The 18,425-nt window shown below is 46.4% G+C and overlaps 1 protein-coding gene and 1 long non-coding RNA gene across 2 annotated transcripts in view; one reads left to right on the top strand and one right to left on the bottom strand.

Moving 5' to 3' along the window:
- U2AF2 (U2 small nuclear RNA auxiliary factor 2) overlaps positions 1–11,721 on the bottom strand; it is a 144,261-nt gene extending 132,540 nt beyond the window's left edge. Inside the window, exon 1 of the mRNA XM_073656532.1 lies at positions 11,501–11,721. Within this exon, the coding sequence (XP_073512633.1) occupies positions 11,501–11,549 (49 nt within the window). The 5' untranslated portion in view covers positions 11,550–11,721. The remainder of the gene's footprint in view (positions 1–11,500) is intronic.
- LOC141172386 (uncharacterized) overlaps positions 11,681–18,425 on the top strand; it is a 32,902-nt gene continuing 26,157 nt past the window's right edge. Inside the window, exons 1-2 of the long non-coding RNA XR_012252467.1 lie at positions 11,681–11,810; positions 16,099–16,188. This is a non-coding gene — a long non-coding RNA (uncharacterized lncRNA). The remainder of the gene's footprint in view (positions 11,811–16,098; positions 16,189–18,425) is intronic.

Raw genomic sequence — 18,425 nt, 5'->3', positions numbered from 1 at the left:
GATAATATGCGTTTCAATGCAAGTCAATGGCGGCGATTATGCTGCGTGTCCGCAAAATTAATGGACATGCTGCGGATTTTTGAGCACAGCATAAACGCTGAGGAAAAATCCGCAGCATGGGCATTGACATTGCGGCTTGTCATTGGGGACGGATTACCAAGCGTTTACGCTGCGGAAATTCCGCAGCTTAAAAGCTTGAAAAACGCATAGTGGGCACACAGCCTTACTAAAACCTGGATCCAGCAGTCGGACACCACCGCCGCTGCTGCTCCTTTCAGCCAAATGTACTTTTCAGGTTATCCCCCCAGTATCCTCACTTATCTTTCCCTTCTCCCTGTGAGTGGTGGTTGTGTAACGCCCTCCAGGCCCCTCCCATTAGTTCTTGGATCACTTTGCCACCCGGCTTCCTCACTTTCTATCCTGTGACATCCCAACCCTCATCATGGGGGACTTCAACATCCCCATCAGTAATCCACTCTCCCCATCTGCCTCCCACCTTTTATCTCTAACCTCCTCCTTAGGCCTTTCACAGCTTACTAACTCTTCTACTCACAAAGATGGAAAACACACTGCTTTGCTAAGTGCATGATTTTACTAACTCCTCTCTTCCACTCTCTGACCACAACCTTATTTCATTCTCTGTCAGTAACTGTCGCCCCACTTAGGACACCCCCACTTATAGAAATATACGCGCCATTAACACCCAGAAACTCAAAGAAATCAACAGGCAACCCTGGCACAACAACCTCACTAAACCGCTTCGGCAAGCGTCCAGGGTTGCGGATCGGCACTGGAAGAAAACACATACTCAAGATGACTTCACTGCATTCAAACAAGCAACACTCACATTCATATCAGCACTCACCTCTGCTAAACAGGCCTACTTCACAACCCTCATATCTTCCCTATCCTAGAACCCCAAACAGCTATTCAACACTTAACTCTCCTCCGCCCTCCGCCATCTCTGCTGAGGAGTTTACCACACACTTCAAAAACAAGACTGACCAAACAAGGCAAGTCTTTACTGTCCAACCACCACAACCCCTTTGTTTTCCAGACCATTGGCCTTCCCACATAACCTCCCTTCCCAACATCACAGAAAGAGACCTTACTGATCTCCTCTCGAAATCACACTTCACCACATGTGCACTCGACCCCATCCCATCCCACCTCCTCCCCAACCTCACCCCTACACTCATACCATTCCTAACCCATCTCTTCAACCTATCACTATCTTCTGGTACCTTCCCCGCTGCTTTCAAACATGCCACAATCACGCCCATCCTCAAAAAGAGAAAAAAAACATCTGAGAATTAAACTGTCAGATAAAATGGGGTAACCTCGTCCTATTAGACCACTTGAAGTATATAACTGAGCCACTCCATCCTAGATGGCTCTAACACATATGAAAGTCTTATCTACTGATCCGTCCATTAAGGATACTAATACACGCTCTGCCATCCTTCACCAAGCCAAAGAAGGGCCCCTTATCTCTAATAATAAACACAAATTGTCACTAGCATTCCCCACCATTCAGACTTTTTACACCCTTCCGAAAATGCACAAGGGCCTTAACCCCCTCAAAGGACATCCTATCGGCACCCGAATTTACTTAATCACGCAGACCAGCAGAATATATATATTGATGAAGTTCTATGTCCATTTGTCACTTTCCTCCCACCATAAGCAGGAAACATCGTATTTACTTATCCTCTATAGCAGGCCTGGGCAAACTATCCGGCTTTGTCAGGCCTGCTGACAGCCAGACAGAGGGCCGGAGAAAGCCTGAGGTGATTCTGATTTTACTCAGAATTATCATTCTGATTGTAGCTCCGCGTCCTGATGGTGCTGTCTTCTCATTGGTGGATGCAGAGATGCTCATGTCCTTGTTTGCAGAGCTGATCAAACTTTTGCAGGAGTGTCAGGAAGAGGGAAGACTACTACACCCATCTGCTGCACATAGTGGGCAAGTACTAGCTTCTAAGTGGAGCTCCATAGTATAAAATAACAGCTAGGAGCTGACATTTTGTCTGCAGTGCTGATTAGCTCCTTTCCTAGACTGCAGTTTACCTTCAGTGAGAGCAACTAATTAGCAGCATCTGCATCTCCCTGCCAGTCTAAAGGCCCCGTCACACTTAGCGACGCTACAGCGATACCGACAACGATACGACCTGTCAGGGATCGTTGCTGCGTCGCTATGTGATCGCTGGTGAGCTGTCAAACAGGCAGGCTCACCAGCGATCAGGGGAGCAGCGACATCGTGGAAAGAATCTTTCCACGATGTCCTGCTCCTGGTTACCAGCCTGCTGAAGCAGGAGCAGGCTCGTAACCATGATAAACAGCGGGTTACTAGGGGCACACGCGCACCTAGTAACCCGCTGTTTATCATGGTTACCACTCTGCTACGGTGAGCGGGATGTTACCGCTCACCGTAGCAGAGTGGAAACCATGATAAACAGCGGGTTACTAAGTGCACGTGTGCCCCTAGTAACCCGCTGTTTATCATGGTTACCAGCCTGATCGCTGGTCCCACACAGCGATGTGTGCTGACCAGAGGGAGGGCAAAGACCAAAAAATGGTCCAGACATTTTGCAGCGATCAGAGACCTCACAGCAGGGGCCTGATCGCTGCAAAGTGTCACACATAGCGACATCGCTGGTGAGGTCGCTGTTGCGTCACCAAAACCGTGACTCAGCAGCGATCTCGCTATGTGAGACGGGGGCTTTATCCTGGCAGCTCTGGCTGATAGGAGATAACACTTGTATTCCTAGTGAATGACTTCTCTCTCACCTGGGATACTCTGTGCTCCCCATGTTGCTCTTCTACTGCCCCACCACCTTTGTATGTGAGTTAACCCTTATCTCACCCTTTGCACTGAACTTTTGAGTTAAGGCCCCGTCACACTAAGCGACGCCACAGCGATCCCGACAACGATACGACCTGTCAGGGATCGTTGCTGCGTCACTATGTGGTCGCTGGTGAGATGTCAAACAGTCAGATCTTCCCAATGACGCAGCAACGATGCGGCGACCCGTAACGATCTGTATAACGATGCACGCCTATGTGTTTCTGTGTCCGAGTCGTCAACAAGGTCGTTGGTAAGGTGTCAAACACAGCGATGCATGCTACCCAGCGGGGCCTCAACAATCAAAGAAATGTCCAGACCATTCCGACACGACCAGCGATCTCACAGCAGGGGCCTGGTTGCTGCTAAGTGTCAAACGTAGCGACATCGCTACTGAGGTCGCTGTTGCGTCATAAAACTCAGCAGCGATCTCGCTTAGTGTGACAGGGGCTTTATTGTGCTGTGTTGTATGTCCTGTGCATGAGCATTAAGGGTTAAGACCCTCACAGTGCTCCCTGCTGTGATCTATGACTTATTACAGCCATAGACTGCAATAGAGACCACCCCACCTTCCCTGCCTGTCACCTCCTGCACATGTGATGTGGATCTATACATGTGGATCAGGGGTGGACAAAACTTTTCCCAATGCTCCCAATTCAATTATTGCTTGATCAATTGCTAATACCTGTTACAATAAACTTTATTGCAGCAAGTATTATCAGGCTATGTTCACACGACTATTTTCAGTCCTAGTGCTTTTCGTGAAAAAAAAATAAACCTGACTTCACATGGACAGCACTAGCAGCAAAGCTCTGCAATTGAGCTATTCAGATTACATTTTAAGGCTATGTGCCCACGTAGCAGATTTGATGCAGAGCGTTTTTGCCTCTCTGGCAGAAATAAAAAAAAAAGCATGCAGATTTACATGCGTTTTTTCTGCCAGAGAGAAGCGTTTTTACATGCGTTTTTTCAAGCAGTTTTCCAAGCGATTTTGAGCATCACTTGGAAAAGTGCTTGACAAGTTGGTCACACTATATAAATCCATGCAACCGGATGCTTTAAATGCAGCATTTATAGCAAAAAAAAAAAGAGAATTAAAACGTTAAAAAAAAAAAAACACCTGCATACTCACCTCTCGAGCGGCCCCCGCTCTCCTCGGCGTCCCGCAGTGTACTGTCAGGACCTGCGGTGACGTCATTTAGTCAGCGGATGGTCACGCGACCATCACCTGACCGCCGACGTCAGCGGTCGCATGACCATCAGGTGACTAAATGACGTCACCGCAGGTCCTGACAGTACACCGCGGGACACCTGTGGGTTTGCTGCGTTTCAATGTTCCTCAATGGCCGTGATGCAGAGTAATCGCGGTAGAAATGGTCATGCTGCGTTTTGCAACGCAATGCGAATTCGGAGCGCAAATTAGCGCATCATGTGCACAGCACATCTGAATTCACATTGCTTTGCATGGCAGACTGTTTTACAAGCGTTTTCGTAGCCGTAAAAACGCTACATGGGCACATGGCCTAAGGCCACGGCCCCACTATCAGTATTTGGTCAGTTTTTCTTCTCAGGAGTGGGAGCCAAAACCAGGTGAGGAACAATCAGAGAAAAGGTATAATAGAAACAAGTCACCAATTCTGCATTTATCACTCACTCCTGGTTTTGGCTCCTACTCCTCAGAAAAAATACTGCCCAAATACTGATAGTGGGGCTGCGGCCTAACACAGACCAAATATCCATGTGAAAAAGATCACAGCACGCACCAGTCTCTTCTGTGTGTCGGAAAACACTCACCTATTGAAGTGTGAGTGTGCAAAAAAAAAATAAAATTATCGCATATGAATCATCTGTATGGCATTGATTTCTACAGATACAGTTTCTTATGTTTGTAATGGAAATGTATTCGTTCTTGTAAATGGTATTCACTTCTGATATCTAAAAATGGGTGACAATACAGATGATAAAAATTGTCTGTTTTTCTGAATAACAATCATGATTTTTTTTTTTTTTTTATACGCTGATGTAAACGTAACCATATAATCATCTGCTTTTTATAAGGCGATAAAATTAGTATTGTGCAGAATTAAAAGGGCGGTCCAAAGCCGAAGGTGAATTTCCTACCAAATGTCTATTTAATTCATTCTAATCACTTTTCTAGTACAGTTCAATTAAAAATTCCCTACCATTTCCTCTCTACTCCAACTTCCAGTTTTTTTGTTTTTTTTACTGTACTTCCAATGACGTTTTGTTGAGAATTCCAGTGCATTTTGGCATACTCACATGGGACGTCATCAAGGAGCAGGGGCTGCAATCACGGTCAGCTGCTTTCCCCACCTTTAAACGAAGCATCATCAGTGACCTCTGTTTCAGAGGCTGGGTTAGTCCCTGCTTTCTGCGTTGTCTCCTTACAATTTCAACTGACCGTGCACTCTCTTGCTGGCTCATCACTTCTCTTTAGAGCCAGCAAGGGAGGACACTGTCACTGTGCATTCAAAGGAATATAGCGCAGAGAGTTCATACAACCGACTCATTATCAGAGCAGGGACTAGCCCAGCCCCTGAAACAGATGTAATTGATGCCGTTTCGTTTCAAGGGAGGGGGCAGAAGCTGCAGCAGTGACTGGAGCATCTGTCACGTGATGACGTCCTGTGTGAGTATCCCAAACAAAATGCCATTGGAGGTTAAAAAAAGAAAAAAAAAAAAAAAAGACAGGAAGTCAGACTGGAGAGGGTACATTAGGGAATTTTCAGTCGTATATTAGAAAGGGAGATTAGACAATTACACTAGTTAGATAGACGTTTATTATGAAGTTCACCTTTAGTTTCGGTCCGCCCCTTTAAGTTCAGCTAACTGGTTGGACTCTCCACAGCAGTGCCAGTTTCTTATGTGGCCCCTTGTGAAAATTAATTGCTCACCCCTGCTCTATAGTCATGCCTTCCAAATGGCTAACATCATTCTAGCTTCCATCAAAGTGGATGCCCTATACATCAGCATTAGTGTTGAGAGAGTATGTTCTATTAACCCAGGGCTCGACAAACCCAGGCGCCTGGTCGCCAGTGGCGCCTAGAAAATGTTGTCTGGCGCCTAGCCCACACACCCACCCGCCCACTCACTGTCGGGGCCGGGCCCACACACCCGCCCGCCCACTCACTGTCGGGGCCCTGGCCGCTTCCTCGGTACCTGTTCAGGGACGCAGGTGCTGCTTGATTGCCGGCACTTCCCCCAGACATGGCCGCGCGCTGTCCGGCTGTGTCTGCTTGTAATGACACGGCAGGGTCGACGGCACTGCACCTTTAATTGTGCCTGTGTGTCGCTCCTGCCGCGTCATTACTAGCAGACACAGCCGCACAGCGCGCGGCCATGTCTGGGGGAGTGCCGGCAATCAAACACCATCGGAGCGGAGGTCCTGCACAGATGGGCGGGAGGGGCCCGGACCCAACCGCAAGTGGGCCCCTCTGATGTTCCAGGGCCATGAAGTGTGTGACAAGCCGGGGGCCCTGCACTGCCCCATACCCGAGGAGCTGCTGGACAGGACACTGGACCGGGGACAGGTGAGTGAGGCTTCCCCAATCCCCATATTAAAAATATTAGTAATGGGTCTGTGTGAGTGCATGTATGTGAATGTCAGTGTATATGACTGTGTATATATATTTGTTTTATCTATGTGTATGTGTGCGCGCACGCATATGTCTGCGTATGTGAAGGATGAGGGGGCAGGCTGGGCCATGTGTAATATGTAATATATATATATATATATATATATATATATATATATATATATATATATATATATATATATATATATATATATATATATATATATATATATATATATATATATATATATATATATATATTTTTTTTTATTTATTTCTCCGCCGTATCCAGCGACCCTATTCCCTCACATCTCCTTCAGTCCCTTGCTCCAGCTGTCACCTCTCACCTAACTAAAATTTTCAACCTTTCCCTCTCATCTGGTATCTTTCCCTCTTCTTTTAAACACGCCAGCATACAACCATTACTTAAAAAACCATCCCTCGACCAGAACTGCACGGCCAACTACAGACCTGTTTCCAATCTTCCCTTTATCTCTAAACTCCTGGAACGCTTGGTCCACTCCCGTCTAATCCGCTATCTCTCAGACAACTCTCTTCTTGACCCTTTACAATCTGGTTTCCGCTCTTTACATTCTACTGAAACTGCCCTCACTAAAGTCTCTAATGATCTACTAAAAGCTAAATCTAATGGTTACTACTCCCTGCTGATTCTCCTGGATCTCTCTGCAGCATTTGACACTGTGGATCACCAGCTCCTCCTCACTATGCTCCGCACTATTGGCCTCAAGGACACGGTTCTCTCCTGGTTCTCCTCTTATCTCTCTGACCGCTCCTTCTCTGTGTCTTTTGCCGGCTCCTCCTCCTCCCTACTTCCTCTTACTGTCGGGGTTCCTCAAGGATCAGTCCTAGGCCCCCTTCTTTTCTCCTTATACACCGCTCCTATTGGACAAACAATCAGTAGATTCGGTTTTCAGTACCATCTCTATGCTGATGACACCCAATTATACACCTCTGCTCCGGACATCACCCCTGCATTACTACAAAAGACCAGTGATTGTCTTTCTGCTGTGTCTAACATTATGTCCTCCCTCTACCTAAAACTGAATCTGTCAAAAACTGAACTACTCGTCTTTCCTCCCTCCATTAATCTACCTGTGCCCGATATTGCCATCTCCGTTTGTGGCTCAACCATTACTCCCCAGCTACAAGCCCGCTGTCTTGGGGTCATTTTTGATTCAGATCTTTCTTTCACTCCTCACATCAAATCACTCGCTCGTTCATGTCATCTACACCTCAAAAACATCTCAAGAATCAGGACTTTTCTCACCTTTGACTCGGCAAAAACTCTTACTGTCGCTCTTATTCATTCTCGTCTTGACTATTGCAACGCTCTACTAATCGGTCTCCCTCTTACTAAACTCTCCCCTCTCCAATCCGTCCTGAACGCAGCAGCCAGGATCATATTCCTCGCCAACCGCTACTCAGATGCCTCTTCCCTGTGCCAGTCATTGCATTGGTTGCCCATCCAATATAGAGTTCGTTTTAAACTTATCACGCTTACCCACAAAGCGCTCCATGCTTCAGTACCCCCCTACATCTCCTCCCTTGTCTCAGTCTACCACCCTACACGTGCCCTCCGTTCTGCAAATGACTTGAAACTAAAATCCTCCATAATCCGAACTTCCCACTCCCGTCTCCAAGATTTCTCGCGTGCTGCGCCAATTCTCTGGAATGCACTACCCAGGACAGTTCGATTAATTCCCAATACCCACAGTTTCAAGCGAACCCTAAAAACACATTTCTTTAGACTGGCGTATCACCTAAACACACTCTGTCCATCCCAGCTTTCCCCCATATTAAAATCTTCTTCAACTTCGGGTTCAAACCAACCATGCACATAAAAGCCTCTGTCAGGACTGCACACATACTGGCTGGCGACCAGTCCATGTATTATTATTTATCCTATTCAGTATATCAAGGCTGCATTATACAATATATGTACTTTTTACCTTTTGTGTCTCCCCCACTTCCTCATAGACTGTAAGCTCGCGAGCAGGGCCCTCACTCCGTTCGATACGAGATATGCTTATTCTGTATTGTCTGTATAAGTCCCCCCTAAAATTTGTAAAGTGCTGCGGAATATGTTGGCGCTATAAAAATAAACTATTATTATTATTATGTATCTGTGCATCATGAATCGTGTATGTGTTAAAAGGGCCCACTGAGACTCTTTCGCCCGGGGCCCAGAAAAACCTGGAGCCGGCTCTGGGGGGGGGGGGGGGGGGGAAAATCGCTGTGGCCGGGGGCCCGTTCTCATCTCCCGCTACCTGTGTAAGTACATACAAAGGCCGTGCTCCCCGGGGAGACGCCGTGTGTGAGGGGGTCTATATGTACAGTTTGTCAACAAAAAAAATTCTGGCTCCTAAATTTTTTGGCTGGCTCCTAGATTCTGAACAACTTTGTCAACCCCTGTATTAACCCTTTCGCCGAGTATGCTCGGGCCGAGCTCCGGGTATTTACAGCTGCTCGGTGATATGTTTGAATCGCTCCCGTGTGCATGATTTGCGACTGTTTGACAGTTTTAATACATGTGAGGAATGTCTATTTCTTACACAAACAGTCGCAAATCATGCACACGGGAGCGATTCAAACATATCACCGAGCAGCTGTAAATACTCGGAGCTCGGCCCGAGCATACAGAACATACTCGCTCAACACTAAGCAGCATTACAAATAACCAAGGTATTGAGGTAGTGAATCATAAAATTTTTGTGGTAAAAACGTAATTATTTTTCTTCACTGCCCAATGGTATATGGGGGGGGGGGGGTTCTGCTGTTCTCACTTCAGGGACTCTGCCAATGTGACATGGCACCCTCAAACCATTCCAGCAAAATCTGAGCTCTAATATGGCACTTCTTTCCTTCTGTGCCTCAAAAGTAGTTTTCCCCCACACATGGGGTATTGGCACATTAAGGAGAAATTGCACAAAACATTTGGGGGTCCATTTTCTCCTGTTACCCTTGCAAAATAAAAAAACTGGGGCTAAAAGAAAATTTTGTGGGAGAAATTTGATTTTATTTTCTCGGTTTTATGTTATAAACTTCTGTGAAGCACCTGGCGGTTTAAAGTGCTCACCACACATCTAGATACATTCCTTTGATTTAATTTCTCACCCATTCCTTGTAGACTGTGTGCCCTCACGGGCAGGGTCCTCGCTCCTCCTGTACCAGTCGCCATCATGTTTTGTTCACGATTATTGTAATTGTTTTTGCTATGTATACCCTTTTTCACATGTAAAGTGCCATGGAATAAATGGCGCTATAATAATAATAATTTCCAAAATGGGGTCACTCGTGAGGGGTTTCCATGCCCAATCGACATGGCATCCATTCTCAATTTCAGCCAATTTTGCGTTTAAAAAGTCAAATGGCGCTCCTTCCCTTCTGAGCCCTGCGCCCAGTCAGTGGTTAACCCATATGTGTGGGAAATAAGCGTACTCAAAACTGCAGAGCCAATATTGGGGTCCAATTTTTCCTGATGCTCTTGTGAAAATAAAAAAAAAAAAAACACTGGGTCTTAAGTAAAAGTTGTGTGAAAAAAAGTTAAATGTTAATTTTTTCCTTCCACATTGCTTCAGTTCCTGTGAAGCATCTGAAGGGTTAAATAAAGTTCTTGAACGTGGTTTTGAGCACCTTGAGGGGTGCAATTTTTAGAATGGTGTCACTTGGGTATTTTCTGTCATATAGACCTGTCAAAGTCACTTCAAATGTGATGTGGTCCCTAAAAAAATGTTTTAAGTTTTGTTGGAAAAATGAGAAAAACGCTGGTTAACTTTTAACCCTTATAGCACCCTAACAAACAAAAAATGTTTCAAAAATTGACAAACATGTGGGAAATGTTTTGCGTGATATCCCTCTGGTTTAAGGGCATAAGAATTACATTTTGAAAATTGTGAAATTTAAATAATAAAAAAAAAATTTAAACTTTATATTTTTCACAAATAAACGCAAGTCATATCTAATAAATTTTACCACCATCATGAAATACAATATGTCACGAAAAACAATCTCAGAATCAGTGGGATAAGTTAAGCGTTCCAGAGTTACTTCAGAGAGACAGTGGTCAGATTCCAAAATTTAAGCCTGGTCATTAACCTACAAAGTGGCTCGGTCCTTAAGACACCCAATTGCATCTAGTGACAAAAATATGAAAAAGGGCAACCCCTCTAGTGAGTCATTAAAGATGCATTCATAAAATGCATTTTTTTTGCTGCAATCACAGCAAAAGCAGTTTTACTGCAATGTTCCGAAATCGCAGCAACATGTAAAAGCAGTACAATCTGTTGTCGGGGTGAGCACGTGATTAGTGAGCTTATTCAAGAGGTTGTTCCGGGAAAACAAGTTATCACCTAGCTGAGAAGTTATAGATTGGTGCTGGTCCAATCACTAGGACCCACCATGATTAGCAGAACAGACATTTTTTCCCCTAATACGAACTGCAGCAGCAGGCTGGACACCCAACCACTTTATTCATTCTCTGTAGCTGCTGGAAAAAGCTGAGCAGCAGCACTTTACAGCCCCATAGGGAATGAATGGATCACAGGTCGCACATGGGCACTGTGCAGTCTGCTGATGGGAGCGACTCCCAGTGATTGGCCCCCAGCGACCTATAAGTTATCAGCTAGACGAGAAAGGGGTCGTCTGCTGAAAACAAGTAACTTATGTAATGAGGCTACTAAGTTACCATTGCAGTGAGTACACTACAACGCCCAGCAACACAAATCGCATTACTATACAAAAAGGTACAAACAAGGTATGAGAAATTAGAGTTGTGTAACACACCAAGTTAGGCCGCTACCGGATAGGCGGACATGAGATGTAGGCCCGGGCTAGGTTCCAGCCTGTGCTAGGCCTCAGAGGACTAGCGGGAAATCGGCTAACAGCGTGGTCCTGCGACCTAAGAAAGCGGGTACGGGAACCAGAACTCCCTTTCCTCCCCGCATGTGCGGAGCCTCCATCTGCCGCGGCCTAACACGTACAATGCCGCGCGCACCTCGTGCTGTGCCCGTGGAGGCCGCAAACACTACTCAGCGCTCACCTTGCTTGTTCTCGTTTAGCTGACGCTCAAACTCGTCGAAGTCGGACATGATGACGACTTCCACAAAGCTACGGTCTCAGTGAGCTCGTCTTCCCGCACTCCTCGTCTCCGCGCCCCACGGTCTCCAACAGGAAAATGAGGTAACAGCTCCACACTTACCTAACTGCTTCGACTGTTTCCGGAATGAAGGGCGGAGCTTAAGCAGAGCATCGACTATTCCCGGAGTGAAAAACAAAGCGAAGCTTCAGTACTCGGGAATTTCCGGAGAACTGGGAGGGGCTCGACAAACAACGACTACACTGAACAAAAGGTGAGAATGAGAAACCGTGTAGAGCATGGAATGCTAGAGTTCTCATACGGAGCTGGCTGTATCCTCATCCTGATGGACTCAGGGACCTGCTCCTTTAGCTTATTAAGACTTAGTTTCATTCATATATGAATGAGAAATCCTAGTGGACTAAGACTATGTGCCCACGATGCTGAAATGCTCCGGATTTTTCCTGAGCGTTTCTGCATCTCCCTGGCAGAAAAAACGCATGTGGATTGTACATGCGGATTGTACATGCGGATTGTACATGCGGATTGTACATGCGTTTTTCCTGCCAGGGACAAGCGGATGTGAAGCGTTCTTCACATCTATTTCCACATGCGGGTTGTACATGCGGATAGTACATGCGGATTGTACATGCGGATTGTACATGCGGATTGTACATGCGGATAGTACATGCGGATTGTACATGCGGATTGTACATGCGGATTGTACATGCGGATAGTACATGCGGATTGTACATGCGGATAGTACATGCGGATTGTACATGCGGATTGTACATGCGGATTGTACATGCGTTTTTCCTGCCAGGGACAAGCGGATGTGAAGCGTTCTTCACATCTATTTCCACATGCGGGTTGTACATGCGGATTGTACATGCGGATTGTACATGCGGATTGTACATGCGGATTGTACATGCGGATAGTACATGCGGATTGTACATGCGGATTGTACATGCGGATTGTACATGCGGATTGTACATGCGTTTTTCCTGCCAGGGACAAGCGGATGTGAAGCGTTCTTCACATCTATTTCCACATGCGGGTTGTACATGCGGATAGTACATGCGGATTGTACATGCGGATTGTACATGCGGATTGTACATGCGGATAGTACATGCGGATTGTACATGCGGATTGTACATGCGGATTGTACATGCGGATTGTACATGCGGATTGTACATGCGGATAGTACATGCGGATAGTACATGCGGATTGTACATGCGGATTGTACATGCGGATTGTACATGCGTTTTTCCTGCCAGGGACAAGCGGATGTGAAGCGTTCTTCACATCTATTTCCACATGCGGGTTGTACATGCGGGTTGTACATGCGGATTGTACATGCGGATTGTACATGCGGATTGTACATGCGGATTGTACATGCGGATTGTACATGCGGATTGTACATGCGGATTGTACATGCGTTTTTCCTGCCAGGGACAAGCGGATGTGAAGCGTTCTTCACATCTATTTCCACATGCGGGTTGTACATGCGGATAGTACATGCGGATTGTACATGCGGATTGTACATGCGGATTGTACATGCGGATAGTACATGCGGATTGTACATGCGGATTGTACATGCGGATTGTACATGCGGATAGTACATGCGGATTGTACATGCGGATAGTACATGCGGATTGTACATGCGGATTGTACATGCGGATTGTACATGCGTTTTTCCTGCCAGGGACAAGCGGATGTGAAGCGTTCTTCACATCTATTTCCACATGCGGGTTGTACATGCGGATTGTACATGCGGATTGTACATGCGGATTGTACATGCGGATAGTACATGCGGATTGTACATGCGGATTGTACATGCGGATTGTACATGCGGATTGTACATGCGTTTTTCCTGCCAGGGACAAGCGGATGTGAAGCGTTCTTCACATCTATTTCCACATGCGGGTTGTACATGCGGATAGTACATGCGGATTGTACATGCGGATTGTACATGCGGATAGTACATGCGGATTGTACATGCGGATTGTACATGCGGATTGTACATGCGGATTGTACATGCGGATTGTACATGCGGATAGTACATGCGGATAGTACATGCGGATTGTACATGCGGATTGTACATGCGGATTGTACATGCGTTTTTCCTGCCAGGGACAAGCGGATGTGAAGCGTTCTTCACATCTATTTCCACATGCGGGTTGTACATGCGGATTGTACATGCGGATTGTACATGCGGATTGTACATGCGGATTGTACATGCGGATTGTACATGCGTTTTTCCTGCCAGGGACAAGCGGAAGTGAAGCGTTCTTCACATGCATTTCCACATGCGGGTTGACAAGAACTTTCCAAGAGATTTTAGCATCACTTGGAAAGTGCTGGACAACTTGGTCACACTATATAAATCCATGTAACCGGCATGGATTTATACAGTGTGACTGAAAGAATGGTAAAAAATAAATATTATACTTACCTTCTGATGGCCCCCGGTGTCCTTGTCTCGGCTTGCCAGCTGCTCGCGGTAGATTAAAGGACCTGCCGACGTCAGCGGTCGCGTGACCCGTCACATGACTAAATGATGTCAGCGCAGGTCCTTTTAGTCCACCACGAGCTGCTGGCAAGCCGAGACAAGGACACCGGGGGCCATCAGAAGGTAAGTATAATAATTATTTTATTCTTTTTTTTACAGGTACTATATGGTTCCCGAGTCCGGAGGAGAGTCTCCTGTCCTCCAGACCCGAGTACCATCCGCACATTGAAACGCATGTAATCCTCATGTACAGATGCAGTGATGCGGATTCCATGCTTTCCAATGCAAGTCAATGGCAGCGAAAACACAGCGCTTCCGCAAAATAATTGGTAGTGGCAAGAGGTCTCTGACAGGGTCAGATCTTGCCTTGTTGTGGTATATAAAAGGAAAAACAGCGTCCAATCCAAGGTATCACAATTGTAGTGGATTCCGCCTGATTACAACGTTTCGACCGTTCACCGGTCTTTATGCTTGATCTCCCCTTTACTCCCCATATTGTGTTCTCAAATTTCCCTCCCTCACTCTGCATACTGGGTCCGCACCATCCCCACCCTCGCTCCCCATACTGTGTCCGCACCCTCCACCCTCACTCCTCATACTGTGTCCGCAACAGTTTTGAGTTGAAAACTGTTTGATTTCAGTTTGTAATAACCTGCTAATGCTTATAATTTCAAAAATGACCATTTTTTTGTTCTTTATTGAAATGAAAAGGTTGAAAACTCTGCTGTGCGTAATAATTTGGAACATGCATTTTGAGTGCAGTTTGAGTTTTTTATTTTTTTAAAAATATACTGTTATCATAGGCAGTTTGTACAAAAACCTTTCAATTGTACTCTAATAGTTATTTGACTGGAAAATTACAATGACTGCAATTCATATAGGTAATTTGGGAAAATCTGAGAAAATATTATTTGCATAATAATTTGGAACACAGTGTAAAAACTACATTTCGCATAACACAATACAACACACGACAGTATTCTTATCACGCAACAGCTGTTTTTCAGGAGCAGGGATAGGTCTGTTCACACCCTTAAATACCTCCCTTCTTTAAACATGGTCGTCCTTGGCCATTCCAAACCTGTATGACACTAATGTCATCAAATACACATAAAATAATACTTAAAATTAACATTTTCCCTTCATGGGTATATAGTGCCCTTGTCACCGGTCAGCACTGACCCCAGTCCCGGTCAGCACTGCGCCCAGTCCCGGTCAGCACTGCGCCCAGTCCCAGTCAGCACTGACCCCATTCCCACTCGTTTGGGCCCCCGGAACATAGAATTCAGTTTTTTTATAACACCAGCCCTCAGGCCCACACAACAGAAGCTGCCCAACAGTACATGGGCACAGTCTTTTCAACCCAGCAGGGACATTGGGTCTTCATTTTTCCCACGTGTCTGCATGACCCCGGTCCCACCACAGAGTGTCCAAGTTCTTTCAACTAGAGGCCCATAGGCCAATATAACAACAGATCCAGCAATCCAGGAGCACAGTTGGTACAGTCCAGCAGCAATAACTTACAGTCTCTGCGTCTGCAGACAGCTGTATACTGAATCATACCCTGACTGCTCCTGAGCCTGGCTCAAGGACATCATACGCTGCATATACATATAGTGTAATATACAGTACAGACCAAAAGTTTGGACACACCTCATTTAAAGATTATTCTGTATTTTCATGACTATGAAAATTGTACATTCACACTGAAGGCATCAAAACTATGAATTAACACATGTGGAATTATATACTTAACAAAAAAGTGTGAAAAAACTGAAAATATGTCTTATATTCTAGGTTCTTCAAAGTAGCCACATTTTGCTTTGATGACTGCATTGCACACTCTTGGCATTCTCTTGATGAGCTTCAAGAGGTAGTCACCGGCTATTTATAGTTAGTGGGGGTGCAGTGGTGGATTACAATTTATATTTGGAATGGTGGGTTGCATAATAAGTAATTATATATTCATGGTGGGTGCATGTCTGTATTCATCTGCGTAGTGCAGAAGTTGGGGAATGTGCTCTAGATAACTGTGTGTTATTTTCTGCAGAGATGAGTTCTGGCTGGAAGAAGTGATGGCGGTCTGCGCTGGGTGAAGGAGAAAAGCAGAGATGAAGGACTTCAACTAGAGATTTCACTGGTGAGTTAGTGTGTTATCTGTACGCTTATACTATACACAGAGCTCCTGTGTATAATATCACCAGTGATCACTGTATTTTATCGGTCGACCATGGCAGCACCAGTAGAGAGGGGATCTGCCCACCAAGGACAGGAAACCTACAAGCTTAAAAGGGGCGGCCATCTCTCTCACCTCAGTTTGGTTTCCTGTTCTTGATGGAGGGAACCTGTGACAGGCTTACCTGGTGAAGACGTCCGGATTCCGAGGAAGTGGGCTGTCAAGCAGCTCCCCTGTCTGGGGTCGGCAGCTCCGGCATCGTTTTGTGCCAGTGACCGTGGAGCTGCGCCCCTATCTGGGGTGGCAGTCCCTGTATTGTGTGGTTCCAGGTTTCAGCAGAGGCTGCGCCCCTATCTGGGGTCGGCAGCCCCAACATCATACCAATGGCACAGCATCGTGGGGCTGCACCCCTGTCTGGGGAGGGCAGCCCCAACTTCACAGGACACTGAATGATAAGGAGCGGCGCCCCTGTCTGGGGTGGGCCGCCCCTTGCAACACGAGGGCGCCAAGTGATAGGGAGGGCTGCACCCCTGTCTGGGGTTGGCAGCCCCAAAATTGCGCTGATGCAGGAGCGACGCCTCTGTGGGGTACTTAGCGCCGCTTAAAGCGGCAGAGCCGCGCACTACCGGTGTCTCTGTATGGAGGGGGCACGGCTTGATGACACCACTATGCTCCCAGGCAGTCACGTGACCAGATAAGGAAGTTCTGGCTAGGTGTGTGCTGACGCCAGAAGGAGCGCTGCAATAGCCCCTATGGCCAATAAGTGGCGCGCCTACTGACATTGGAAGTAATGACAAAAAAAAATGAGCAGGTGCTGCTATATAAGCATTTAGGCACCAATGCTCCAGGCTTCCCAGCTACTTCTGGCTCTGTCAGTAAATGGAGTCTGAAAGTGAGCAGCAGCAGCAGCAAATCCAGCGGCCACCGCTTTCGCCATCTCAGCGGCCGCTTGGGGAGCCCCAGGAGACACGACCCCCTCGAGTCACCGGTAACTGCCCGTTTTCAGGAAGGCGAGGATCTGCGACCCGGTCCGGTCATCATAGCTCCTGCAGGATGGACGAATCTGCCGCCTCCAGGGACGATCCCCCGGCTGTGAAATGTCCTTCCTCCAAACCGGTACCAGCCCATTGAGCCGTCTGGGTAAGTGATCTTCGAGAAAGTTCACTTGGTAATAGTGTCCCTTTTTCTTGACTATTACTAGGGGAAGAAGTGTACCTCCAAGTCCAAACACAAAGAATGTACATTGAGTAAGGCCATATTGGCGGACTCATATCCCAAAAGACTGTGTCAGTCCTGTATATACCAGACTCTGGCAGACGAGACCCTTAATTTTGCCTCAAGCTTGAAGTCCTTGGTAAAGTTGGAGATTAGCAAGCTCCTCTCTAAAAAATCTAAGCGAAAGAAAGCAGATTGTGAGGTCTCCCCAACCCCTGATTACTCCCTATCGTCAGCCTATGAAGTGGACTCTGACGATTCAGTCTCTTCATCCTCCTCATCCTCAGATAGTTGCGCAGAGCAGCACTGTTTTCCACTGAATGAAATTGACGGTCTGATTAAGGCGGTCCGCTCGACTATGGGCATTACGGATTCCAGACCAGAGAAATAAGTCCAGGATGTTATGTTCAGGGGACTGGGACAGAGGAAAAGAAGATTTTTCCATTTAATGATAAACTTGAAGATCTGATCCATAGAGAATGGAAATGACCGGAAAGAAAGGGTTCTCTCCCCCTGTTCTTTAAAAGAAAATATCCCTTTGAGGACTCAGCCTTTTCCTCCTGGGAGAAGGCTCCAAGGCTAGATACAGCTATAACAAAGGCATCTAGGAAGTCATCTCTCCCCTTTGATGATATGGGGGCCCTTAAGGACCCATTAGATAGAAAAGCAGATGTATTTCTCAAAGGCTCCTGGGAAACAACTGCTGGGGCTTTAAAGCCGGCGATTGCTGCAACTTGTATGGCTAGGTCTTTGATGATATGGCTAGAACAGCTGGAATCCCACCTGAAAAGTAATACATCCAGGAAGGAGATTTTATCTAGTATCCCTCTCATGCAGGGGGCAGCGGCTTTCCTAGCGGATGCCTCCGCAAACTCAGGTTGGCTGCTAGATCAGCCGCTATGTCCAATGCAGCTCGTAGAGCCCTGTGGCTTAAGTGTTGGCCGGGAGACATCCAAGCTAGAACTAGACTGTGTGCTATACCTTGT

This window comes from Phyllobates terribilis, unplaced genomic scaffold (assembly GCF_046119375.1).
Source record: "Phyllobates terribilis strain yellow unplaced genomic scaffold, ASM4611937v1 Scaffold_12__6_contigs__length_324123572, whole genome shotgun sequence".
Taxonomy (NCBI): domain Eukaryota; kingdom Metazoa; phylum Chordata; class Amphibia; order Anura; family Dendrobatidae; genus Phyllobates; species Phyllobates terribilis.
This window is presented reverse-complemented; position numbering and strand designations above follow the sequence as displayed.